This window comes from Tasmannia lanceolata, unplaced genomic scaffold (genome assembly GCF_043159265.1).
Source record: "Tasmannia lanceolata isolate RefF3 unplaced genomic scaffold, GAP_Taslan_0.1 ptg000026l, whole genome shotgun sequence".
Lineage (NCBI taxonomy): Eukaryota > Viridiplantae > Streptophyta > Magnoliopsida > Canellales > Winteraceae > Tasmannia > Tasmannia lanceolata.
In genome coordinates, this window is record NW_027518703.1 from 3,153,946 (window position 1) to 3,176,121 (window position 22,176).

General features: G+C 37.8%; 1 protein-coding gene across 1 annotated transcript in view; it reads right to left on the bottom strand.

Moving 5' to 3' along the window:
• Nucleotides 1-1,086: 1,086 nt before the first annotated feature.
• LOC143858377 (2-alkenal reductase (NADP(+)-dependent)-like) overlaps nt 1,087-22,176 on the bottom strand; it is a 29,046-nt gene continuing 7,956 nt past the window's right edge. The window contains exons 4-6 of the mRNA XM_077369014.1: nt 18,589-18,755; nt 2,443-2,570; nt 1,087-1,607 (exon numbers count right to left, since the gene is read on the bottom strand). Coding sequence (XP_077225129.1) covers nt 1,229-1,607; nt 2,443-2,570; nt 18,589-18,755 — 674 coding nt within the window. The 3' untranslated portion in view covers nt 1,087-1,228. The remainder of the gene's footprint in view (nt 1,608-2,442; nt 2,571-18,588; nt 18,756-22,176) is intronic.

The following is a 22,176-nucleotide window of genomic DNA, read 5'->3' on the forward strand; positions in this document are numbered from 1 at the left end:
TCCCATTAGAAATGGACAATTCATTTGCCAATTTCACCATCTTCTTTATTTTTAAACGGTATCCCTTCCTATTTAACATGCCGACTTTTTAACTTTTCCATGCTTTATTTTGTTAACTAGTAGGACCAGCCATGCAATGCACGGAGCGGCAACAAAAAAGAAAAGATGGACCTTACCTACTTAAATAAAATAAAAGGGTGAAAAATGTGTCTCAACATAACATGTACCCGGAGTCACTTGTGTGTAGGTGGTGATTTCGAACTGGTGTCCTCCGTAGCCAGTAACATGTTCATGAAATCACTTGAGTCCATGTTCATGAAGTCACTTGAGTCCTCTGGTGGTGGTTTTGAAATGGTTTACAGTTCTTTCTATAGCAGCAAAATGACTGAACCTATTACAAAACATAGGAGGGCCGGCCCAAATCAAATCAGGGGTGATAAGACATCTAATGAAAGGTAGTAGGAGGGGCTAGGTTTTTCTCTATATAGTGCCTAAGGCCATGTTTGGATTGCATGAATTTTCTAAACAAGTTTGGAAAGGAAAAATACTTCTAAAATTTTCGACTTTGTTTAATCGTGAAAAAAGATAACTTGAACCAACCTAATTCAGTTTTTATTTAGAGGGGCCTTCAGTTTATGATGGTATCTCTCTAAATTAACCATGATCATATCATTTTCCCGTAAAATCGTGGAAAGAAAAAAGAATTCCTAATATCATTTTCCCGTAAAATTGTGAAAAGAAAAAAAATCCTAAGAAAAGTTTTTCCATCACTTGCAATCCAAATAGGCCTAATCTATCTATCCCTAATTTTTCAGGCCTAGGGAACTGTCTAATGGAACATATTTGTGTGTGTGTGTGTCAGTGTGTGTGTGTGTGTGTGAGAGAGAGAGAGAGAGAGAGAGAGAGAGGGGAGGATTTGTAGTTATACTTTTTGACAGAGATAAATTAGTAGGTGAGGTTTAATTGGTTGATGTTTAGAAACTCAATAGAGAGGGATTTTAGGAAACACTTATTCGCATTGAAAAGAGTCGTATTATGTATGGGATATGGGAAATGCTGTATGGTGCATGGGAACTGTTGCGGAAATAGTGAAACAAAGTGGTGCTATTATGAAAATTTGATAGTAGATCATCAGCACCACGTTGAATTGACAATCTACAACACACCATCGCTACAAACAATACATAGATCTCTACATCACAAGAACGAAGGATTTGAGCCGTCCAAATCACTCGTGTGCAACTACAACAACCTGTTTCCCGACGTTTCCTCCGGTGAAGAGTCCTATTAAAGCTGCCGGTGCTTTTTCGAGGCCCTCGACTGTATCTTCAACATAAAAAATCTTCCCTTCCTTGATGTACTGATGGGTCAACTCCAAGAACTGAGGGTACACATGGTAGTAATCTAATACATTGAACCCTTCCATTCGAATGCGTTTTGAAACGAGGCAGAACAAGTTTTGCACACCATCGGGTTTTTCAAGGTTGTATTGAGAGATCATACCACACACCGCAATGCGGCCTTTGATTCTCATGTTCAAGAGAACTGCATCGAGCATCGGGCCACCCACATTCTCAAAGTAGACGTCAATGCCTTCGGGGAAATACCTGAAAGTAGTGACCTTCCACTTCTATCAAGCAAGAAAATGGAAGAAACAGTGAAGAGATGGATGTAAACAGTCTTAAAACTGGGGGTGCAACTTGGGTAAGGTTGGGTTGAACTTTTACTGAAAATGAATTGAAATAAACCCAAATCCAATCTCATTTTATCTATGTTACATGGATTCTACTGAATGGGCGAAGAATCTGTCTCAGACACGTGTCGGATTTCAAAACTTAGGGAGTCAGAGAGATACTTCTAGCTTTCTTTTAATTATTTTTTTTCTGAATACAACTATCACAACTTTATAATTACTGCAAGTTTTAAGTTTTATCCATCCTAATAGTAAGTTTTTATATTTTCTTTTACAAAAATAATTACTGCATGTTTCAATATATTATTTATTAGGTAGTTTTTTTTCTTTTTTGAATGGCCAATTTTATTTATTAGGTAGTTGCTAGTCACTTTAGTAGAACGCGATTTCGCGGCCGGCTTTTGCATGTGATGACAGCCGCATATGTTGACTTTTTGGCAGAATTTGTCTCTCATTTGATTTATCTGACATGGCTCTCATGACATGCAAAAACAGGCGCGAAATGGCTTTTCACAAAAGCGGGTACCAAATCCCTATTTATTATAATTAAAATTTCAGAATTAAAATATTTTGGTGAATCCAAGAATCTTTGTTTTTAAGGTTTGCGAATATCCGACACTCGATGACCGTGTCAGATTCGGACACATGAGATTTTATGTTACAAGCTCAACCCGAATTCCCAAAAATAGAACCGAGTGGTACCCCTACTTTAAACAACAAGACAGTTGCTCTTTTCTGTAGTACAAAACCTGCAATTACTTAAGAAGATGATGTTTAAGAATCTCCTATGAAAATAGGTACACGCCTCATTCAAGTCAGGCTCTTCTTTATAGTTGAAAGCCTCATCATATCCAAACTTGTTCTTCAATAAATTGACCTGAGTAGACAATAAAATTAGTGATTGGCAGCAATCTAAATTAATATGAAGTCTATGCTTCCTAAAAAAAATTACCCGACAGCAAGAAGCAACATTTAATATCAATGGTAGAATGCTTGTTGGTTCTACCAAAAATGGCATATATGTGAAATCAAGAGGGTTGATTATGTAGCTTATCCTAAGGTGACACATAGGGTCTTGGCCCACCTATACAGGCATGTTTGGTTAGATGTAAATGCCTTTCCACGTAGAAAGAGCTTTCCCCCAAAGGCCTTCTTTCCATTTTCTAATTGGTTGGTTCAACAAATATTAGAGCTGCCAACCGACCTGATAGTCCGATTGATCCAGATGATTTGGGTCGCTAGAGTGGTGCATAGACAAATGGTGTGGGTCCAATGTGTCCCATGTGGGACATAGCGACAACATTTTTTTCTAATCAGGATTAGACCTGGCAAGAAGTGACCCAGGCCCGCATGGGTCCAGGTCCCAAAGTAGTGACCTGTTTCAATTTGAACCGCGGGTGCCCATTAAAAGAGGATGTGATGAAAATACATGAAGGACATTTATGTAACTTCAACCAATTCTCATTTTATTCCGTAGTATTGTGGACCCAGATCCGAGAGAGGCGGGGGACGAGCCCCCACGAAGAAGTATCTCTCTACAGATCATCCACGTGAATGAAGAGCTCTCTACCAAGGAACTCTCAAAAGGAAGACACCTTTCGATTCGGGGACTAGCCCAGATTCGATGCGTACCTTAAACAAAGAAGAGTCGTCATCCAAGGAAGTGGGCCCTGGATCCCATACTATGCTCTGTTACCATGGATAACCAGAGATATAAAAAGAAGGTTCGTGCTTGGTTACGAATTTGGAAGGTTCGAAGAGCACCTCATCCGCCCAAGTGCAAACACCTGGTCTCTTATGCCATTTACTTATTGATTTTGAAGATTTTTGGGCGAAAGTCATGTGAAATGGGAACACATATCTCCGAGAAGACGTCTATATAATCATGCATGTCTCGGAGATGATTAATAAGCACACATAGAAGAAATAAAATAAGTGTCACCTGAGAATAACTAGGTTATGAATGTCATACCTAATTGGTGTCTAAGTTCTGGTGTGCAAATACATGCATGTTACAGCTAAAAGTATAGGATCTGTACATGAAAGTAAGAAAACACAGCAAAACACACAACACAATTCAATTCTATACACGACTCGACAAGACGAATCCTAAAACTCTAATGCAATACTTGACTCGGACCAGAATAGCCATCCACCCTGGCTGCTTTACGTATCCCGGCCTCGGGAAGAATCAGAATCAACGTAGTTCGATGACCTATTCTAAACTACGATGCCTAACCATCTAGAACCGCTATCCTAGACTTGATCCACTAGACTCGACTGATTTTTAAAGTTTTTTGTACGATTGCTTAAATTCAAGTGAATTGTAATTTTTAGGACTCTCTATATGCCTTAACTAATGTAAGTTGATTAGCCTTAAGCTAATGCAGGTGGGCCCTATATCTTATGTGTATCTAGGCTGTGCAGCCTAATGAAAACCATGGGCTGACTATATGCTTCCTAGTCTAGCCATCAGTTCGACTAAATGTCTAACCGATCAACTTGAGGCCTCCTAACTCTAGGGACACTCACACGACAGGACACACCATAAGAAGACAGACTCGTAACTCTAAAACACCCCAAACAGCTAGGACAGACTCCTAACTCTATAGGAAGATCTTTTTGAAAAAAGGTTTTGAATAATTTTTGTATTTTTGGAGAGTTTGAAATGTTTATTTTGAAATGTTTGGCTGGACCTGGGATAAAGATCACACCAGCTGCACTACGTACCCTGTGGAAAGGGATCAAGCAAACGTAGTTCGGAACAGAATTTCCTAACTACTCCTAATGACTCTTGACTTTTGAGATTTTTGGTTTTTAGATATTTTTTGAATTTTCAAGTGTTTTTGACTCAAGATGACAAATCCCTATCATCATAAGAGTATGACAAACTCCAGATATCCCGCAAAAGTTGGACAATATCCTATGCTTTGCGGGGAAAAAAGACAGAATCACGACTCTGCAAGGGTTGGACAGCATCATATACCTTGCAAGAGTGGATAAAAATCACATGATTTGATAAGAGATTGGAAAGAATCCTAATCCCTATGATGATAGGACTGACTCCTGAAAGAAAGACTGACTCTCTAGCTAAGGACTGACTCATATGCTAATGGAAAAGAATTTCTGGCTAAGGACAGACTCCCAAGAGTAACCTGTTTTAACATGAGGCTGGGCAAGCCTACTAAGAGTAACCTGCTACAAAGACCAAGGCTTGTTTCCAAAGGAGAACTGCCTAGAGAAACAGAATATGTCTCTTAAGGCTCTAGATGACTCTTTCATTGCCCTTGCAATGAGGGAGAACTAGTGTCTAAAAAGGTATTTAACTAAAATACTAAGCTAGTCTTTTATAAGAGAGAAAAAAGAAGGAAATACTATTAGGACTATGCAAATCCCCCTAAAGGATGGGCTTAGGATGACTCCTTCATCGCCATCATAATGAATAGGCTACAACAAGTAAAGACAATACTTTTCTAATACTATCCGAGCATAGATATATTTTCCAGAAGACACACCACTTCATAGTAGCCCTTCCATCAGTTGTCACCACAAATTTAGAAACATGCAATTTCTTATACAAAATAGCATTAGCACAGCACAAAGCATGATAAAAACTGAAAACACTATATGAAAAAAAATCCTCAAATACGCAATATACTTAAATAAAAACTTTAGGTACTACGTAGCATATTCTGTGATTACTATTATTATTATTTATTTTAGTATTATTCCTTAACACTTACCTTTTAAAACCCAACATATACAAGAGTCACTTCCAATTATGATAAAATTGATGTCATTAACCACAGTGGCACCATTACTATCTTATAAGCATCACTAAAGGTAATATAAAATTTACAAAATGAGACAACAACTGTGTGATAGATTATATAGATGAAGGTACAGAACATTTGTTCAATTCTCTAAAACTGTTATATATTGCACATTACAACGGACACTCAAACAACTCATTATCAATTCAGAAATTAAATAATTTCAGCTATACAAATACATCAACACATATCAGTAAGCTGATATCCTAAAATTATTGGAGTGAATCAAAGTGATATCAATACATTAAGAATGACTAGAGGAGGTTAGGAAATCATCACAATCTTCTCAACCCAATCAAACCTAGGATGAGCAAGCCAGGCTTTCAGTCTTAGTTACATATTTTCATATCTTTTATTTTGAGACATATCAATACTGACACGGACAAGATCATGTTGAAACATTTAAGATTCTAATATCCCTCAATCCAACCATAATTCCCACATCCAACATCCATTGCCATGAATTTAGTTTTTTTTTAAGATTATTTCAGTACATCAACTTATCTTGTTCAAAGAATCTCACAAGCATCACTTTAACCCTCCTGCTACCTCTTCATAATTCAATTAAAGGAGAGATAGAAACTAGAGTCATGTCACTCGCCAAGGAAAATGATATTAACGCTACCACCTTTCAATTACTACACTAGTCCAAATATCAATTGGTTTTGAAGAGCATTATCCTTAAAATTATCATGAACTGAACTGATCAAGCCCATTGGTGCATCCATCAACTTCCTAAGCAAGATTATACTAAGACTAGGTCCCAAGAAAATGTAAAAAAGGAAGCCTATTCAATCAGCCATCCTCATATGTAACTACAAGATATCCTCTATAGTATACTATCCCCAAAAATATAATTCACACTATCATGGGAAATGACCAGATCACACCAGGCCCACACAAATAAGAGTGAGGATCTAAGACTGGAAAGACATGTATGAACTATTAAACCATGAGATTTATGGGTTGCTTGACATCAATGGTGTTAGGGCTGTCATTATCATGAGGGAATGGCTGCTACTATCATAAGGATGTGAGGGGTGCAAATATTATACAAGGTATATGGGGGATGTACATATCACAAAGATGTAGGGGTTGAATTTCAAATAAATAAACTGCACATAGAACAAGAATTGGACTACTCATAGATCAAGAACTAAACTGCAAATAAATGGACTGGAGATGAAATAAATGAGCGGGATATAAAACAGGGACCGATCCTATATAACTCATAATGCTTACATTAAAAGGAGAATTGCATTGGTACCACTTATAGTGCTGACATTTGAGATAAAGACTAAAATATACAACTGGTAATGCCATAAATAAATTAAAAAAAAACTGTGAATTAAGTTGTAAAGGTTGCCCTTATCAAGGTGAAATAGGACTATCATTATCAAAGAGATGGCTGTCAAAACAAAGCTATAAAGACTGTTATTATTAAGGGGATGGGGCTGTTAATATCAAAAGTATGGGGCTATGGGTAATGACAATAGCCACACTCCCATCACAACATTCATAGCAGGCCCACTTCCCTTACAAAACATATTATAGAATGGGAGGCATTTTGATATGCAACAGTGGCACCATTTCCTTGCCAACACAAAACATGAACTGGTAGGCCCCTCCCTATGTTTTGGTTTCTTCAGAGAAGGTGGGTTCACATTATTTGGTGATACAACGAAAGTGACAAAAGCCATAAAGGGAATCACTTAAAGGAAGGTCATGAAGAAAATGACTTGAAGAAGGGCTGCTCCCAAATTCTATGCTTATTGTGCTTCCATGCTAAAAACTTGCTAAACATGCTTAATATCATCATTTGAAATGTTTATTATAAGCATAGATTAAGGGGGAGCTAGATTTACATTTGTCAATCCCTAAGAGGAGCTTCCACCTCATAATCAATTTGGTTTGTCATCATAAAAAAAGGGGGAGATTGTAAGCCCAAGGATTCAACCCTATCTATGTTTTGATAATCTACAAACTCAAATTGATTATATGATGCTAATGGTTTTGCTAGTGTTGTGATTTAGACAGGTTACATTTATATCAACACTTGAAGCAAGAAGAACAAGAGCTAGTCTTAGAAAAAGTCAAGTCTTGGTGGTCAACCTTCAAGCCGTATAGTCTATCGAAGAATCAAGAGAACCACAAACGCTAGAACAAGTTTGAAGACTATCTCAAGACAATGAACGGATCATGCAAGCGATCAAGAAGATTGAAGCAAGAGAAGATTCAAGGTTTATTTACTTTATAATGCATTGGAGTCCTCTTGGCATTTAGTGTTTGCATGATTTAGTATTTTAAAATTATTTTTACAACTCCTAAAAGACATTTGAAAACACATATCTAAAGCCGAAAGACCTTGGCCCAAAGTCCCTTGAACTAAATTTTCAAAATCAAGTTTTCAAAACAGGGTCGGTCGACCGGGCCATCCCAGGCGACCGCGGAAGGATGACTGGAATTCCAGCAACCTCCAAACAAAGGCGGGCCGGTCGACCTAGTAGATCCGGTCGACCGCGGATGGGTTTTCTAAAAATCAAGAAACCGTCCAAGAATGTCTTGGCGGGCAACCGGGTCATCCCGGTCGACCACGACGGTTTGAAATTTGAAATTAAAAAGAAGCGTCCGATAAGGGCGGGCGACCGTCGTACCTCGGTCGACCACCCTGGTCTTGAAAACTAGATGCTGGGGCTCTGCGTAGTCTACTTTTTCTTGACCAAAATATTACGGTTTTGCCCCCAAACGGTCTTAAATGTGCTAGGGCTATTTAAACACCATTAAAGACCTTCATTCCAACATTTTGAGATATTACTCTTCAAACCCTAGAGCTTTAACCTTCAAAAATCAAAATGAATCATCTTCTACCTCTTGTGCATTTAAACTTGCATTCATTTCTTGTCAAGAGGATCTCCATAAGCATTTAGTTTCAATCATTTGGAGATTTAGTGAGCTTGAGAGTTGTATTTGCCTTTTAGAGGCTTGAGAACATTCATTTCTTTCTTCCATCTATTTGTAAAGAGGGTTTTACGCTTCAACCCCATAGAAGAAGAAGCTTGTTTGTAGAGAGGGCTTTGTTCTTCGACCCTTGAGAAAGGAGAAGACATTTGTAAGAGGGTTTTATGCTTTGGCCCTTGAGAAATGAGAAGCTTGATTGTGAGGGGTCTTACGCTTCGGCCCAAGAAAGGAGAAGCTTGATGATTGTAATTGACTCATTGATCCGGCCATTTGAAGGAGGATCGAGATAGTGGAAGCCACGTGCGGACGTGTAGTGTGGACGTAGGACTTGCTCCGAACCACATTAAATCTTGTGTTCATTACCTCTTTCCCTCTCATCTCCTTGTGCAATATTTGTGGTAATATCTTTTACCGATCTATCCATAAATTAAGAAGGGCTGGTTGCATGCTTAATTTCTAGGGTTTAAATAAATTGCAAATTATAGAGATTTTTAATTAGACCCAATTCACCCCCCTCTTGGTTTGCCTATTGGGATTTCAATGGTTAAATAAAAGAAGCATTAAAACTATTACGAATAGAGAATTTAAGTCCCTGTTCACCTGAGATTATGCAAAGAGTCCAAAACTAATAATTGGACTCAAAATTAAACGTAAATTTGAGTCCAATAATTGGTTTTGAACTCACAATCGGTTGGCATATTCTTAAACAAATATGACCTAAATAATTGCTAACATTGCATATTGATTAAAACATTATAAAGTATAAAAAACCAATATTTGACATTGGTTGGTTCTTACCTAAATGAAGAACCAAGGAAGCAGGATTCGTTCCCTGCACTGGGGAATCCAGATTCCCCGGAACGCGGATCGGATTAGGGAATAGAATTGAATCCTTGAAAATTGGGAATTGCGGTTCGGATTCGTCGAAACCCGACTCTCAATTTTGTGAACCGTGATTCCCAGGCGAATCCCCGACGAATTCCTGGCGATTCCCAACTCCCCAGCGACTCCCGGCGAATTCCAGACGAATCCCCAGCGAATCCCGACGAATCTCCAGAGAACCCACGATTCCCGCTCCCAACCATCGCCGGAGCCTTCGATTCCCGCTTTCGATTCCCGCCCTGGCAACCTTGCGAAGAACACCTAGTTTAGACATAAAGCATCTATTTAAACATGAATTAACAAACCACATGAAAAGAATCCAATTTCATCATTGAAGAAAGTAAAACTCAGAAAATCTCATTAAAGTTTTTAGAGGATATGAGAGAAACATTCATATAAACTGAGGATTTAACAGGGCTTGGTGCAATTTTGAGGGAAATAATCAGTTTTAGACTCAAAATACAAAGGGATCCAGCCTGGAGCAATTTTTCAATCCAATAATAAGTTTTGGACTCAAAATCAATTATGAAAATCCAAAACTCACACGACCTAAAGCAATTTTAAGTCCAGAAATCAGTTGGAGTAAAAAAGAATTCTAAAAATCCAAAACATAGAGAGCCTAATCTTTGGCACTCAATCAACCATGTTTGCTAGGGTTTAAGATGTTCTAGTCTTTCACAAAAGTGATATGGTAATCCTATATATATATAAGTAAAGCGGAATCCTCTAAGCCGTGGGGGTGCCACGTGTCAGCTCCTCTGCACAGCAAAAATATACACACTTCCATTTTGTATTGTCAGTTTGTCAAACCCTCTGCATAGCAAATATAAACGTTTCCACGATGTATAGCCCACGAATATACATCGTATGGTCTGTGTAGGGCCCATTTATATCCCGTAATAAAAGCAGAAATTCTTCCCTAAAGTTAAAACTTTACAAACATTACAGTTATCTCATTATAAATAAATTTACAATCTCTGTGTTGATTCTTCTTCCCTTTTAAAATTTTACTTTTTTCCAGAGTTGTGTGCTAGGTGGCACCCCTTCTATACCCTGAATTGATAATTGCTTTAAAAATCATTCACTGCACAAAAAGTTTGGCTTTAAACACTGCGTAGATCACGAAACGTCAATCGTAACTGCCTAAATCATGGAAACGTCAATCGTCCGACGTTTGGGCTTAAAAAAATCAAATGTCACCTAAATATCTACATATGGCCTTTAAAAGAGCATGTAAATCTTGGAAAATCTTTGACATTCCTTCTCTTCAACGTGACAATTTGTAGTGAAAAAAAAAAAGAAGCAAAATCTTCGGCCGCTTCCTGCATCCCAAAAATCTTTCCCATTATCCTTCATAGCTTCCAAAACTAAGAAATAAAATCGAATTCACGATTGTATCTTCCCTCCCTCTCCCTTCTCCTCCTTAATTCTTCCAACACCCCCCCCCCCCCCCCCATTTTTCAGATGATCCAGCGACAACAGAGTAGTGAGTGCTCACAATTCCAAAGGTTTCCACTAACCACCTCTCTTTTTTTGGGTTGCGTTTTGTTTCGCTGGAATTGGCATTTTTTTAATTAGTTCTTGGGGGTTGAAGAACTGTTGTGTTGGTTTTTTTAAGGCTCTGTTTTGGATTTTGTTTATATTGTTGATTTTTCTTCTTTTGACTTACTGTATAATACTCTTACTGTGTATTGTTGAAGGTTTCTATGATATAACAGCCCCTTGGTGGAAAGGGGGTCATAAATTATTTAGATGGATATCATTATAAATTGTTTCTCCTTAAATGAATATCATGTATAATCACACGATGGACAAGTTTGATGTTCTTCTTGCAGGTCGTGTACCCCATCCTTCTTCAGGAGATCCTAATTAAAACCAGTTAGAAAAGGCTTTGATATAGAGGAGTGAAATAGAAACTGAAGAAGGGGTAGCAAGTCATGGAGCCGTGATTAGGCTGCAGACAACTTTCTTTCAATCTCCTGTGATTAGGCTGCAAATCTCTATTCAATAAAGTCAGTTTTTTGCTATTAACTTGGCTTTTTCCTTATAAATCTCCTGTGATTTTCTTTTTGGAGGTCATACTTCAACCCTTTGTTTGTGCTCTGTAGTCCCTCTCCATGTATTAATCTCTTCCATTGGTTCTTGTTTCATCCCAATGAAAAAAAAGGGTGGATGATGACAACATAAGGAGTAACAATTGCAGCTGCTTCTATTTTTTGTTTTCTCTTATTTTCAAAAAATTTATCTGGGATTAAACCTAAACAGTTTTTAAAAAACACCATCTTTGCTTCCTCGATAATGTCTTTTTTTTTCCCACTTTTCTATTATTACTATTTCTATCATTTATCATTATGTAGTGACAAAGTCAACAGTGAGGTGGGACTGTTAGATTCTACAAGATTTTTACCTTTGTTGTTGTTGTTGAAGAACAGAAACAGAGCATCGTGTTTTGGTTTTAGCCTTTTTACATCTGAGATTGCCAGGGCTTTTGGATTTGGTATGGCTGGGGAACATGTCGGTTGTTATTTTAATCCCTAGGCCTTATTTCTTACATAAGCATCCTATGATTTCTTTCTACACAAATGAAATTACTTTTGCAAGTAATGACTATATAATGATCAAAATATATGATAGATAAATAGGATGCAAATGAAAACAAAAATTCAACCACCATTTTCAGTTTTTTATTGTTTGATTACACCTAGAAAAGAGTATCATGAACTATCACAGTTCAAATTTTAATTAGGGGGACCTTCAATTGATAATTATATCCCTCTAATTAAAACTTCTTTTTGTATTTCTTCACTGTTTCGGTTCTCTTTTTATTTTGTTTAGTGGTTTTGTAATGTCAATTTGTAGGCCCCAAAAAATAGCTGGAACCACACCAGTTCCAACGGTACACTGAAAATTTGTGGAGGATGATTGTTCTATGCTTTATTAATGGAATTAATAAGAGGTGAGATTCTACAGTTGTCTTATATGATATTTCTGTTCACTTTGGATTTCAGGAAGTTGTATATTTTTCGAGAAGCATTCAAAGCAATTTGTGCCACTCTACAAATTATTAGTTATTAATTAGAGAAGCAACAGTTCAAAGAATTGGACATTAACCTTAGTAACATGAAAAGGGAATTACGAAAAATGATCTACTTTGATATGTGGATTATTCTATGGTTGTTTCTAATAATGGGAGCTTTAGTGATAAAAAAAATGATGTTTGTTGATTAAGCGAAATGGTTAGGATTTCCTGTCATTCACTCACTGGTGGTTTAATATGTTGTTTCAGTTGTAAAATTAAGTTATGTTGGTATTTTATGTTAATTTACTTTGAATGATGAGACTTAAAAGAAATCCGATCATGTTTCTAAATGTCTTGCCCATGGTCTTCTATGTTAATTCGCTTCATTTGATTCTTTGTTTTTCGTTCAACTATATATATAAAGCTAAATGTGGTAAGCTGGAGTGGCGCCGCGTGGCACCCCCACTGCATTTCAAAATTTAAAAATGCTTGAAGGGGATGTTGCACACCGTTTTACACTTATGGAATTCCTAAATTTCTTTCTAGAAAAATATCTATACGTATTCCTCTATCACATGAAACCTTGATAAAGTATCTTTTTCCCATAAACATTTAACACAATAAAGTTTTCCAATAAAGAGTCCCAAAAAATTAGTAACTTTTCTAAATTGATTTCATCTAAATTGCAAAATATGCATTTAACGAAAAAAGCTTTTCAATAAATATTTAACGCACTAAAGTTTCTCAATAAAGAATCTCATAAAAATAGGGTTGCACGGGACTGCAACTAGTTATCATTGATAGCTCAGTAGTGTATTTTTGTGTTTGTAATAATATTCAGAAACTATGCCGTTTTTACTTCTTCCTCGCCTGGAAGATCAAATGCTGCATCACGTTTCCAGCCCCTGTTCTTTTTAACTCCCATTCTTTTTATTTTAAACATTTTCATTCATCAAAAACAAGATATTTTGTAGCAACCCTAAGCAGACTATAATCATGGTGTGAGTTCAAGCTTGAGTTTTCCCATTGGCAAAGATCCAAAAAAATTACATCTGTAATTTCTCATTCAAGCATAACACAGTCAAAAAAAAAAAAAAAAAAACAGATGAAAATGGCAGTTTAGGTGTCCACGTACTCTTTAGAAAAATAAATACCCAGATCAAATCAATAGCACTCCTCATTATGAAATGTAAAATCTGAGAGTTAAGAATGTGTGGTACATGTGAATGATTTCCAAGGGATTTTTTTTTTAAAAAAAGGTCAGAAAGAAAGAGACCCCAACCGTCTAGCATGAATCCTTGTATCATTATAAGCTCCAACAAAAAATTAAAAAGACTGGCTTGTGTATCAGTGTATCAAATACCCAATAGATGTCTGTTGTAGAAGGAAGACATCTGAATCCTTGAATGTGTGATGCAGGTGAATGATTTCCAGGGGGACCTTTTAAAAAAAATGAAGAGAAAGAGACCCAAAAATTCTCTATTGCAAATGGAGAAGTTGTCCAACATAATTTCTTCTTCTATAGTTATCAGATGCAACAAACAATTAAAAAGAAAAATATGATTAGGAGGGGTTTTGAAACCCTTGACAGTGAAGAAGAGAACCTAAGATTAGGGCAAAAAAGGAAAAGCAGATGAAAGAAAATAGGCATTAGCTTTTCAATGGAAGATGGGTGGTGAAACAGGAAGCGGATTTGGGGGAAGAACAAAACGGCCCGAGAGAGAAGAATAATCTACAATAATCCATGTGTTGGATATTTTCAAAATAAAATGGGATTTTGAACATAGTTTTTAATGTAAAAACATTTTAGTTTTGAAAAAGGTTTTCTTTTTCATCGAATCGAAGTTACAGACCGTGGCGCTTATTAGATAAAATCGATGAGATTAGGGATCTGATTCGAGTCATCCGCCTACAATTGGTACATAGGCAAAGATCCGCGAATTCAATGGAGGACTCATCGGCAAAGGCGGGTGTTGAGCCTCCATGTCTCGCAAATTGTGATGGGAGAATTTCCTGGGATTCCACTTTGAACTTCTAATGTAACTTTTCTTTTGTTTCTGGGGGGTGATGTACTCTCGAACGTTATTGTGGGCTGTCTTCTGGGGAAAACCTTGTCCCCCTTTTCCTTTGTAACTTTCGAGATTTAAAAAAAAAAAAAAAGGTTTCTTTTTGAGAAGGTAAAAAGAGAGTTGTGGGAAGGTGGGAAAAATAGTCCCAAATGGAAAGTTTCAAGAGAAAGTGGCAGGTATATAGAGCTTTACGCACTTCTCTTATTTGCTTTATTGCACAATGGGTTAGCCGTGGGTGAAACCACGGGACGGTGCAACGCACAGTCGTCACACACGCGCGGCGTGGGTTGTAGGGTGCTAGTAGTGCTTTTTAGCGCACTTTGCACTTCGCACATACGCATCGTCACTCCTTGGGCGTTGCCCGAGCAGGTGCAATCTTGGGCGTTGGATCGGTTGGAGTCTGATTGAGTACGATTTGGAATCGTGAACAGACACTTCCCAACAATCAATAGCTGATTGGTGTACGTAGGTAGACTAGAAGTAGTAGTTCCCGGCAAAAGAGAATTTCTTTTTGATTGAGTTCCAGGCTCCAGGCTTAAGAGCTGAATTAGCCATTGGGGTTGGTGTACAGACAAGACTGATTGAGATTCGTAATTAGCTGCAATAAAAGAATACGCTCTATGATTTGGAATCGTGAACAGACACTTCCCAACAATCAATAGCTGATTGGTGTAATTGGAGCCGTAGGTTGCCGATCAGATGCGATCTAACAGATATGGGGTTTTACATAACCCAACAATCGTCTCAGGACCGATCTGGGCCATAGAATCTTGTAAAATTAAAGAAATTTCGCTAATTTTGGATGATTACAATGAACCCTAACTAGTGCTTATATAGAGCACTTTAGGAGATAAACAAGGAAAGAGAGGTTACTATAAAAAGTGATATCCTAATCTTAGCAACTACCCTAATCTTAGTTGCCTAATCTAATCCTACTACTAAATCCAGCCCGATCAATCCCACAATCAGATCTTAGAGTATCAGATTTGATCTTATTCTCTAAAATGTCCACTCAAACGTATGTAATTTGAAAAATCGACATATGTTTGATTACAATAAATTCCCAATACAATATCCCTAAATTACAAATGTAATCAAAATGCAATGCACAGTGCTGAAAGTGGATGACAAAGATTTCTTGACGAGGACTGAAGTTGTCGATGAGGAAACGTTTTGATTGCCAAAAAAGGTGCTGCTTTGTTGAAGAGCCTCAAAGGGCCGAATTGAACTTAAGCCTCGATGGCGACTTATCATGGGCCGTTTTTGGAATACCGAACCGCATAAAAGTGGGTCACTATGGACCAAAGCCTCGATGGGAAAAAGGAAGCCTCGAGGGGCAGGACAACATGGAATTATACATCATAAGTCGATCCTCATGGAATTTGAAACTACTCTCTCAAGCATGAATCTCAAGAAATCAAGGCCTCAACTGAGTAGAGCGACTATTTCAGGCATGTACATCAAACGGAGTACCTCAACTGAAAAGGATAGAAAAAAAGAGAAAAAAAAATGAAAAGAAGCGATAACAAGCGACTTGAAAGCATACGACAAATATCAACAAGAAAAGTATGTCATATGTGGATTTTAGGAAGCGGAAGAAATGTTTCTTTGGGTGTGCAAATCAAATTGAGGTGAGAAGTGTTGAGACAAGGCATGGGAGAAATATGAGAAGAGGGGTGTCTCTATAAACATCAGGATGAGAATTTGCTAAATATGAAAGATGGGGTGTGTAGAGAGAAACACAAGAGAGTGATAATTTCATCCATTAGCCTTCTTTAAAGTGGCTTTTTCAGCCTTGTTTTATTCAAAGCATGAGATATCCTACGGAATAGGAAACAAAGGATACAATTATGACTTTGAAAATCTATGAAATTAAGTTGATAAACTCGACCTTGATCAAAGCCAAGTCATTGAATACTATAAAGAGGAAAAATCGAAATATCATCACAAAATGTAAAGATTGCAATACATGTAGTCGTGCAAACTCCTCCTTCCATTAGATGGTGTTAAAGTATAAAAGATAAATAACGACTTTCTCCAACAGCTTAAGCTTTTGGAGAAGTTGGTAAGTTAACATAGTATCAGAGCCAAAGGTCTTGAGTTCAAACCTCCCGGATAGCAAAAATACACATGCGATGGTCAACCCAAAGTGGGACTACATGTGCCACGTGTTTGCCACGTGGGCCACATGTGCGGGGAAGTGTTAAAGTATAAAAGATAAATAACGCCTTTCTCCAACAGCTTAAGCCTTTGTGGCACATGAAGATAGGCTTGGATTTATAGCAATGAGAAAGGAATGTGGTGGAGAACAACGGTGTCCAGGCGAACGGCTACATCGATTGTCCGCCGGAGGAGGCTTCTAGAGCTGTAATCAAGGCAGGGTCGATGGCTCTGATACCATGAAAAATTAAAGAAATTTCACTAATTTTGGATGATTACAATGAACCCTAACTAGTGCTTATATAGAGCACTTTAGGAGATAAACAAGGAAAGAGAGGTTACTATAAAAGAATATCCTAATCTTAGCAACTACCTTAATCTTAGTTGCCTAATCTAGTCCTACTACTAAATCCAGCCCGATCAATCCCACAATCAGATATTAGAGTAACAGCTTTGATCTTATTCTCTAACAAGATCTAACGGCCATAAAAGATGCCCATTGTGTAGAGGTACCATAAAGGGGGGCTTTTCCACCAGAAAAGACACCATATGGTCTATAAATAGACCAGAAACATGCCATTTGGGCTATTATTACGGGGTTCACAAATTCTATTGAATTCTAAGAGATCAAAGCACTCCTTCTCACTCTCTTTAAACCTTCTTACTGTTTTCTTTTGCCATTGCCATCTAGTTTCTAATAACAGCAGAAACAGAAACTAGAAATTGTCTAAGACTTGTAAAATTCAACAATAATTCGGGATTGTTTCTGCTTGTGCAAAGCGTCAAAAATCATTAATAGGTTTTACCTATTGGGATTTATTGTATCTTGGAGGCGAACTCGCGGATCCCTATTTCACATCATTCGATTGGTGGGTGCGATTATCGTCTTAAGAAAAGCGACAATTTGTAACGCGCCTTGAAGCAATTATCATCTCTACATCAGATTCTTCCACATGGATAATTACAAAACCCAACAAAACAAGAACATTGGAATACGATTGCCCACCAAAAAAACAGAATGTTCACTTTATATATAATCTAAAGAGTTGTTATATGATGCATGGCCCATTCCTGTTAAAAAAATGATGCATGGCCATATTTCCCTTGAAAAATATGATGGGCAGAAGTACAAACGGGGAGCATGCATCATATATGCCAGACACTTGTTGTGGATGGGGGTAAGAACCAAAGTTCTCTCTCATTGCCTGCAATTGGTAGCCTTTAAATGGGGGCGGTTAGTCTGCATTTACCAGAAAAATCTCCACAAATCAACCGGTTTAGGTAATCCAATGGAAGAGAATTTTGAGGGATGGTTGTCAATCACAAGGCCTGGCGAATAAATGGTTTAAATGATGGTACAAGTGGGCCACACTTGTACAGTTGTACATCTGGCTGCTCATATTTTTACAAGAGAAAATATGATTACGTATCATATAACATCTCGAAAATGTATTTATTTTTTATAAACTTTTTCTGTCTCATGCTTTCTATGGACTAATATTTTATTTTTACAACAGAAAATACGATCATGTATCATGTAACATCTCAAATGCAAATTTAGTTATTTTTTATAAATATTTTTACGAACATATCATGGTGTCAAGTTTTCCAGTCGGGCAGATGACATCAAAATGCATGTTCATGTCTAAATTATATATGGGATGCAAAAGTATAGGTGGGGCCCACCGTATCGGTGGTCCAAACCATTTGTGGAGGTTTAAAAACTCCACATCCAATTATATAGTCTCCACAAATAGGAGGGTTAAAAACTTAAAATCATCTAATGTCTTCGTTTTAGCATAGGGCATGTCCATAGTAGACCTAGCAGAATAACAGTTCGAACCATAAGTGTAAATAGTAATGGGAGCCAGCACTTCCAAATTTAGTGCTGGAAGTGCTGGCTCCCATTCATGCTCATTAGTTCCCCTATTCATGCATCAGTGTAAATAGTAAGTATCTTTAGTGGCAAGTCACCTTTTCATTGGAGCCAGCACTTCCAACCACGTAGCAACCCATTAGCTTAGCAAATTGCCCAATAAGTTGACCAACTGCACCGAATGCTGATGATATGTACACATAGTCCCCTTTCTTAGGAGTGCAAACCTCATAAATTCCAGCATAAGCTGAGAGACCAGCCATACCTACAAACAATTTCCTATGTTAAAACTTGAAGTGCCAGATATTTTACTGAGATGAAACTAAATATGAAAGCAGAATGCTAATTTGCAATATGAGAAGGATTACAATCACTGTGGAGGTATGGAATGAAAGGGATATAGAGAAAGATGGATTTCACAACACCGGAAAATCCTCTTCTCAAATAGTGAAACCAAAGTTTACACTAGTGCAAGATGAACAACCAAGTAGAAGAAGAACAATGCCCAAAAGAGATGTGCTTCAATATATGATAGAAAGAACAACACTACAAGATAAACAATAATAAAAAGAAGAAAGCTTGAAGAGGAAAGCTTGCACACAAGAGAGCTTCAATGAAGCTTCAATGGAAGTCTACGTAGTGGAGAATCTCTACCAAAAATGAGTTAATTAGAATAGGCCTAGTCAAGAAAAGTAAAGAGAAGTAATAGCTTTGGTAGGAGATAGTGGGTATGGGAAAGTGGGGACTTTAATACTAGGATAGTGGGTTTAGAGTTTCAAGTAGGGTTCGAATTTGAAATATGTAGGTAGTGGGAGAAGATGGAGCAAACATGTGTGGGCTCACACATGTGCAAACTAGGCCAACAAAAGCCCAAAATGCCCATGAACACAAAATTCATATTTCTCCTCACTACATCTCTCAAAATAAAAATAAAATAAAAGCTACCCAAAAATACACTTTAAAATTTAACACTCCCCCTTAAAGTGAATTTTTGGAAACAAGTCCAAGCTTACCCCTAAGTAGCTGAAATGGTCATTTGGAAAGTGACTTGGTAAAGATATCGGCAATGTTCTCTTTGCTCCTCACTTCCGCTACACCAATTGTACCATCTAATACATTTTCACGAATGAAATGATGCTCGATCTCAATATGCTTTGTTCTTGCATGGCAAACCGGATTTGTGGCAAGTTTGAGTGCACTTTGGTTGTCACCAAGAATAATCGTCGCCTTGTGAATAGGTAAATGAACATCATCAATCAACCGCCGCAACCAAACGTATTCTTGAGATGCAAGAGCGGCGGCCTTATATTCCGCTTCCGTTGTTGAAAGAGACACCGAGTCTTGTTTCTTACTACACTAAGAAACACCCGCCGATCCACACAAAAACACATAACCGGAAGTAGATCTTCGATCATCCAAGTCCCCTCCATAATCGGCATCGGTAAATCCATTCAACACAAAATCAACCCCTCTCTTGTAAAGTAACCCAAAGTCAATGGTAGAATTCACATACTTCAAAATCCTCTTTGCTGCCTCCAAGTCTGGTTACTGTGGCGCTTGCAGATAGCGACTAACAAGCCCAACGGAAAAAAGAAATGTTCGGTCTTGTGATAGTCAAGTAGATGAGACTACCCACAAGAGCACGATATGGCCGCGGATCCGGAAGAGGCTTGCCTTCTCCCCACCTTATCTTTATGTTGGGATCAAGATGAGTAGATGATATTTTACTTTGATTCATCCCAAATCTTCCAACTAATTTCTCTGCATAGCCTTTTTGAGAAACTAGCACTCTATCCTTCAAAGTTTCCACCTCCAAGCCAAGAAAGTGACTTAGCTCCCCCAAGTCCTTCATTTCAAAACGAATAGATAGCTCCACCATTAGCTTTGCAACCTCAACATCATTGTTTCCGGTAATTATCATATCGTCGACATAAAGAAGTACAATAACAAGCAACCCTTTCTCTTTCTTCACAAATAAACTAGAATCGGAGTTAGAAGCAAAATAACCTCAAAATTGTAAGTATATTTGGCAATCTTACCATACCACGCTCTTGGAGCTTGCGTTAACCCATAAAGAGCTTTCTTAAGCTTGCAAACATAATTCGGATGATCACTTGAATTGTAACCCAACGGTTGCTCCATGTAGATGTTTTTATCAATCTCACCATACAAAAATGCATTCTTAACATCAAGTTGAAACAATTTCCAACCATGACAAACAGCCAATGAAATTACAACTCTAACGGAAGTCATCTTGGCAGCGGGACTAAAGGTCTCCTCATAATCCTCTCCATACTTTTGAGAAAACCCTCTAGCCACCAACCTTGCTTTGAATCTATCCACACTCCCATCCGCTTTCCGCTTCAATTTGTACACCCATTTACATGTAACCGGGTTCACATCCTTATGTTTAGGAAAAAGATCCCAAGTCTCATTTTTTATAAGTGCCTTCATCTCTTCATCCATGGCATCCTTCAATTCTCTCACCTCTTTTGCTTCATCAAAACAAGAAGGCTCATTGTTATCAAATGGACTGGAAAGAAAACAAGAATAAGTGCTCACCATGTTTTCATCCTGATACCATGCGGGCTTGACAATCTTTCTTTTTTATCTTCTAAGATGTGTTGCACTACACTCCTCTTCATTAGTTTCTTCATTTTGCTCTTCTTCTTGAATATGACATGCAACATCACTCCCCCTATCACCTTGCTCCCCCATCGGCAAAGAAGAGAAAGACCCAAATTCCATTGGAACATTTGGTGTCACCGCAAGTTCATTGTTGCTTGAGGCTCAAACTCAACAAGGATGTCCTCACCTACGCTCACACCATTTGTGGAACCACCATCCAAACCTTACTAAGAAGAGACTTCATCAAACACAACATCTCTTGAAATAATGGACTTGTAAGTTGTAGGATCCATGCACTTCCAACCTTTCTTCCTTTCATCATACCCAATGAAAATACACTTCTTCGCCTTAGCATCCAACTTGGTTCTCCTTTCATCCGACACATGCACATAGCAAGTTGAACCAAATATCTTGAAGTGCTTGACACTAGGCTTCACCCCAAACATCAACTCATAAGGAGACTTCACATTAATCGGACTAAGAGGCACCCAATTAATCACATAAGTTGCACATGACATACCTTCCGCCCATAAGGCCTTGGGTAAGTTCTTTGCATACAACCAACTCTTACAAGTTTTCACAAGATGCTTAATCTTCCGCTCCTCCACTCTGTTTTGTTGAGGCGTATAGGAACAAGTGAGATCCCTTTGTATACCATGATCACGACAAAATATAGAAAAGTCATTGAAAGTAAACTCTCCACCATTATTGGTTCTCAACCGCTTGATCTTCTTATGAAGCACACCTTCAACGGTCTTCTTGAACTCAACAAACTTAGACAATGCATCGGATTTCTCCCTTATAAAATACACCCAAGTGAATCTAGTAAAATCATAAACAAATAACAACATATAGCGGAAGCCGAAAAATGAAGGTGTCCTATAAGGTCCCATTACATCACTATGAATAAGCTCCTATGGGGCCTTGCATCTTGAAAGAGACTTGTCAAATGGAAGATGATGTGCCTTACCATATTGACAACCCTCACACACCTTTCCACTACCAAAGGAATTCAAATTTGGTAGCCCATTCACTAGATTCTTAATCACCATGACCTT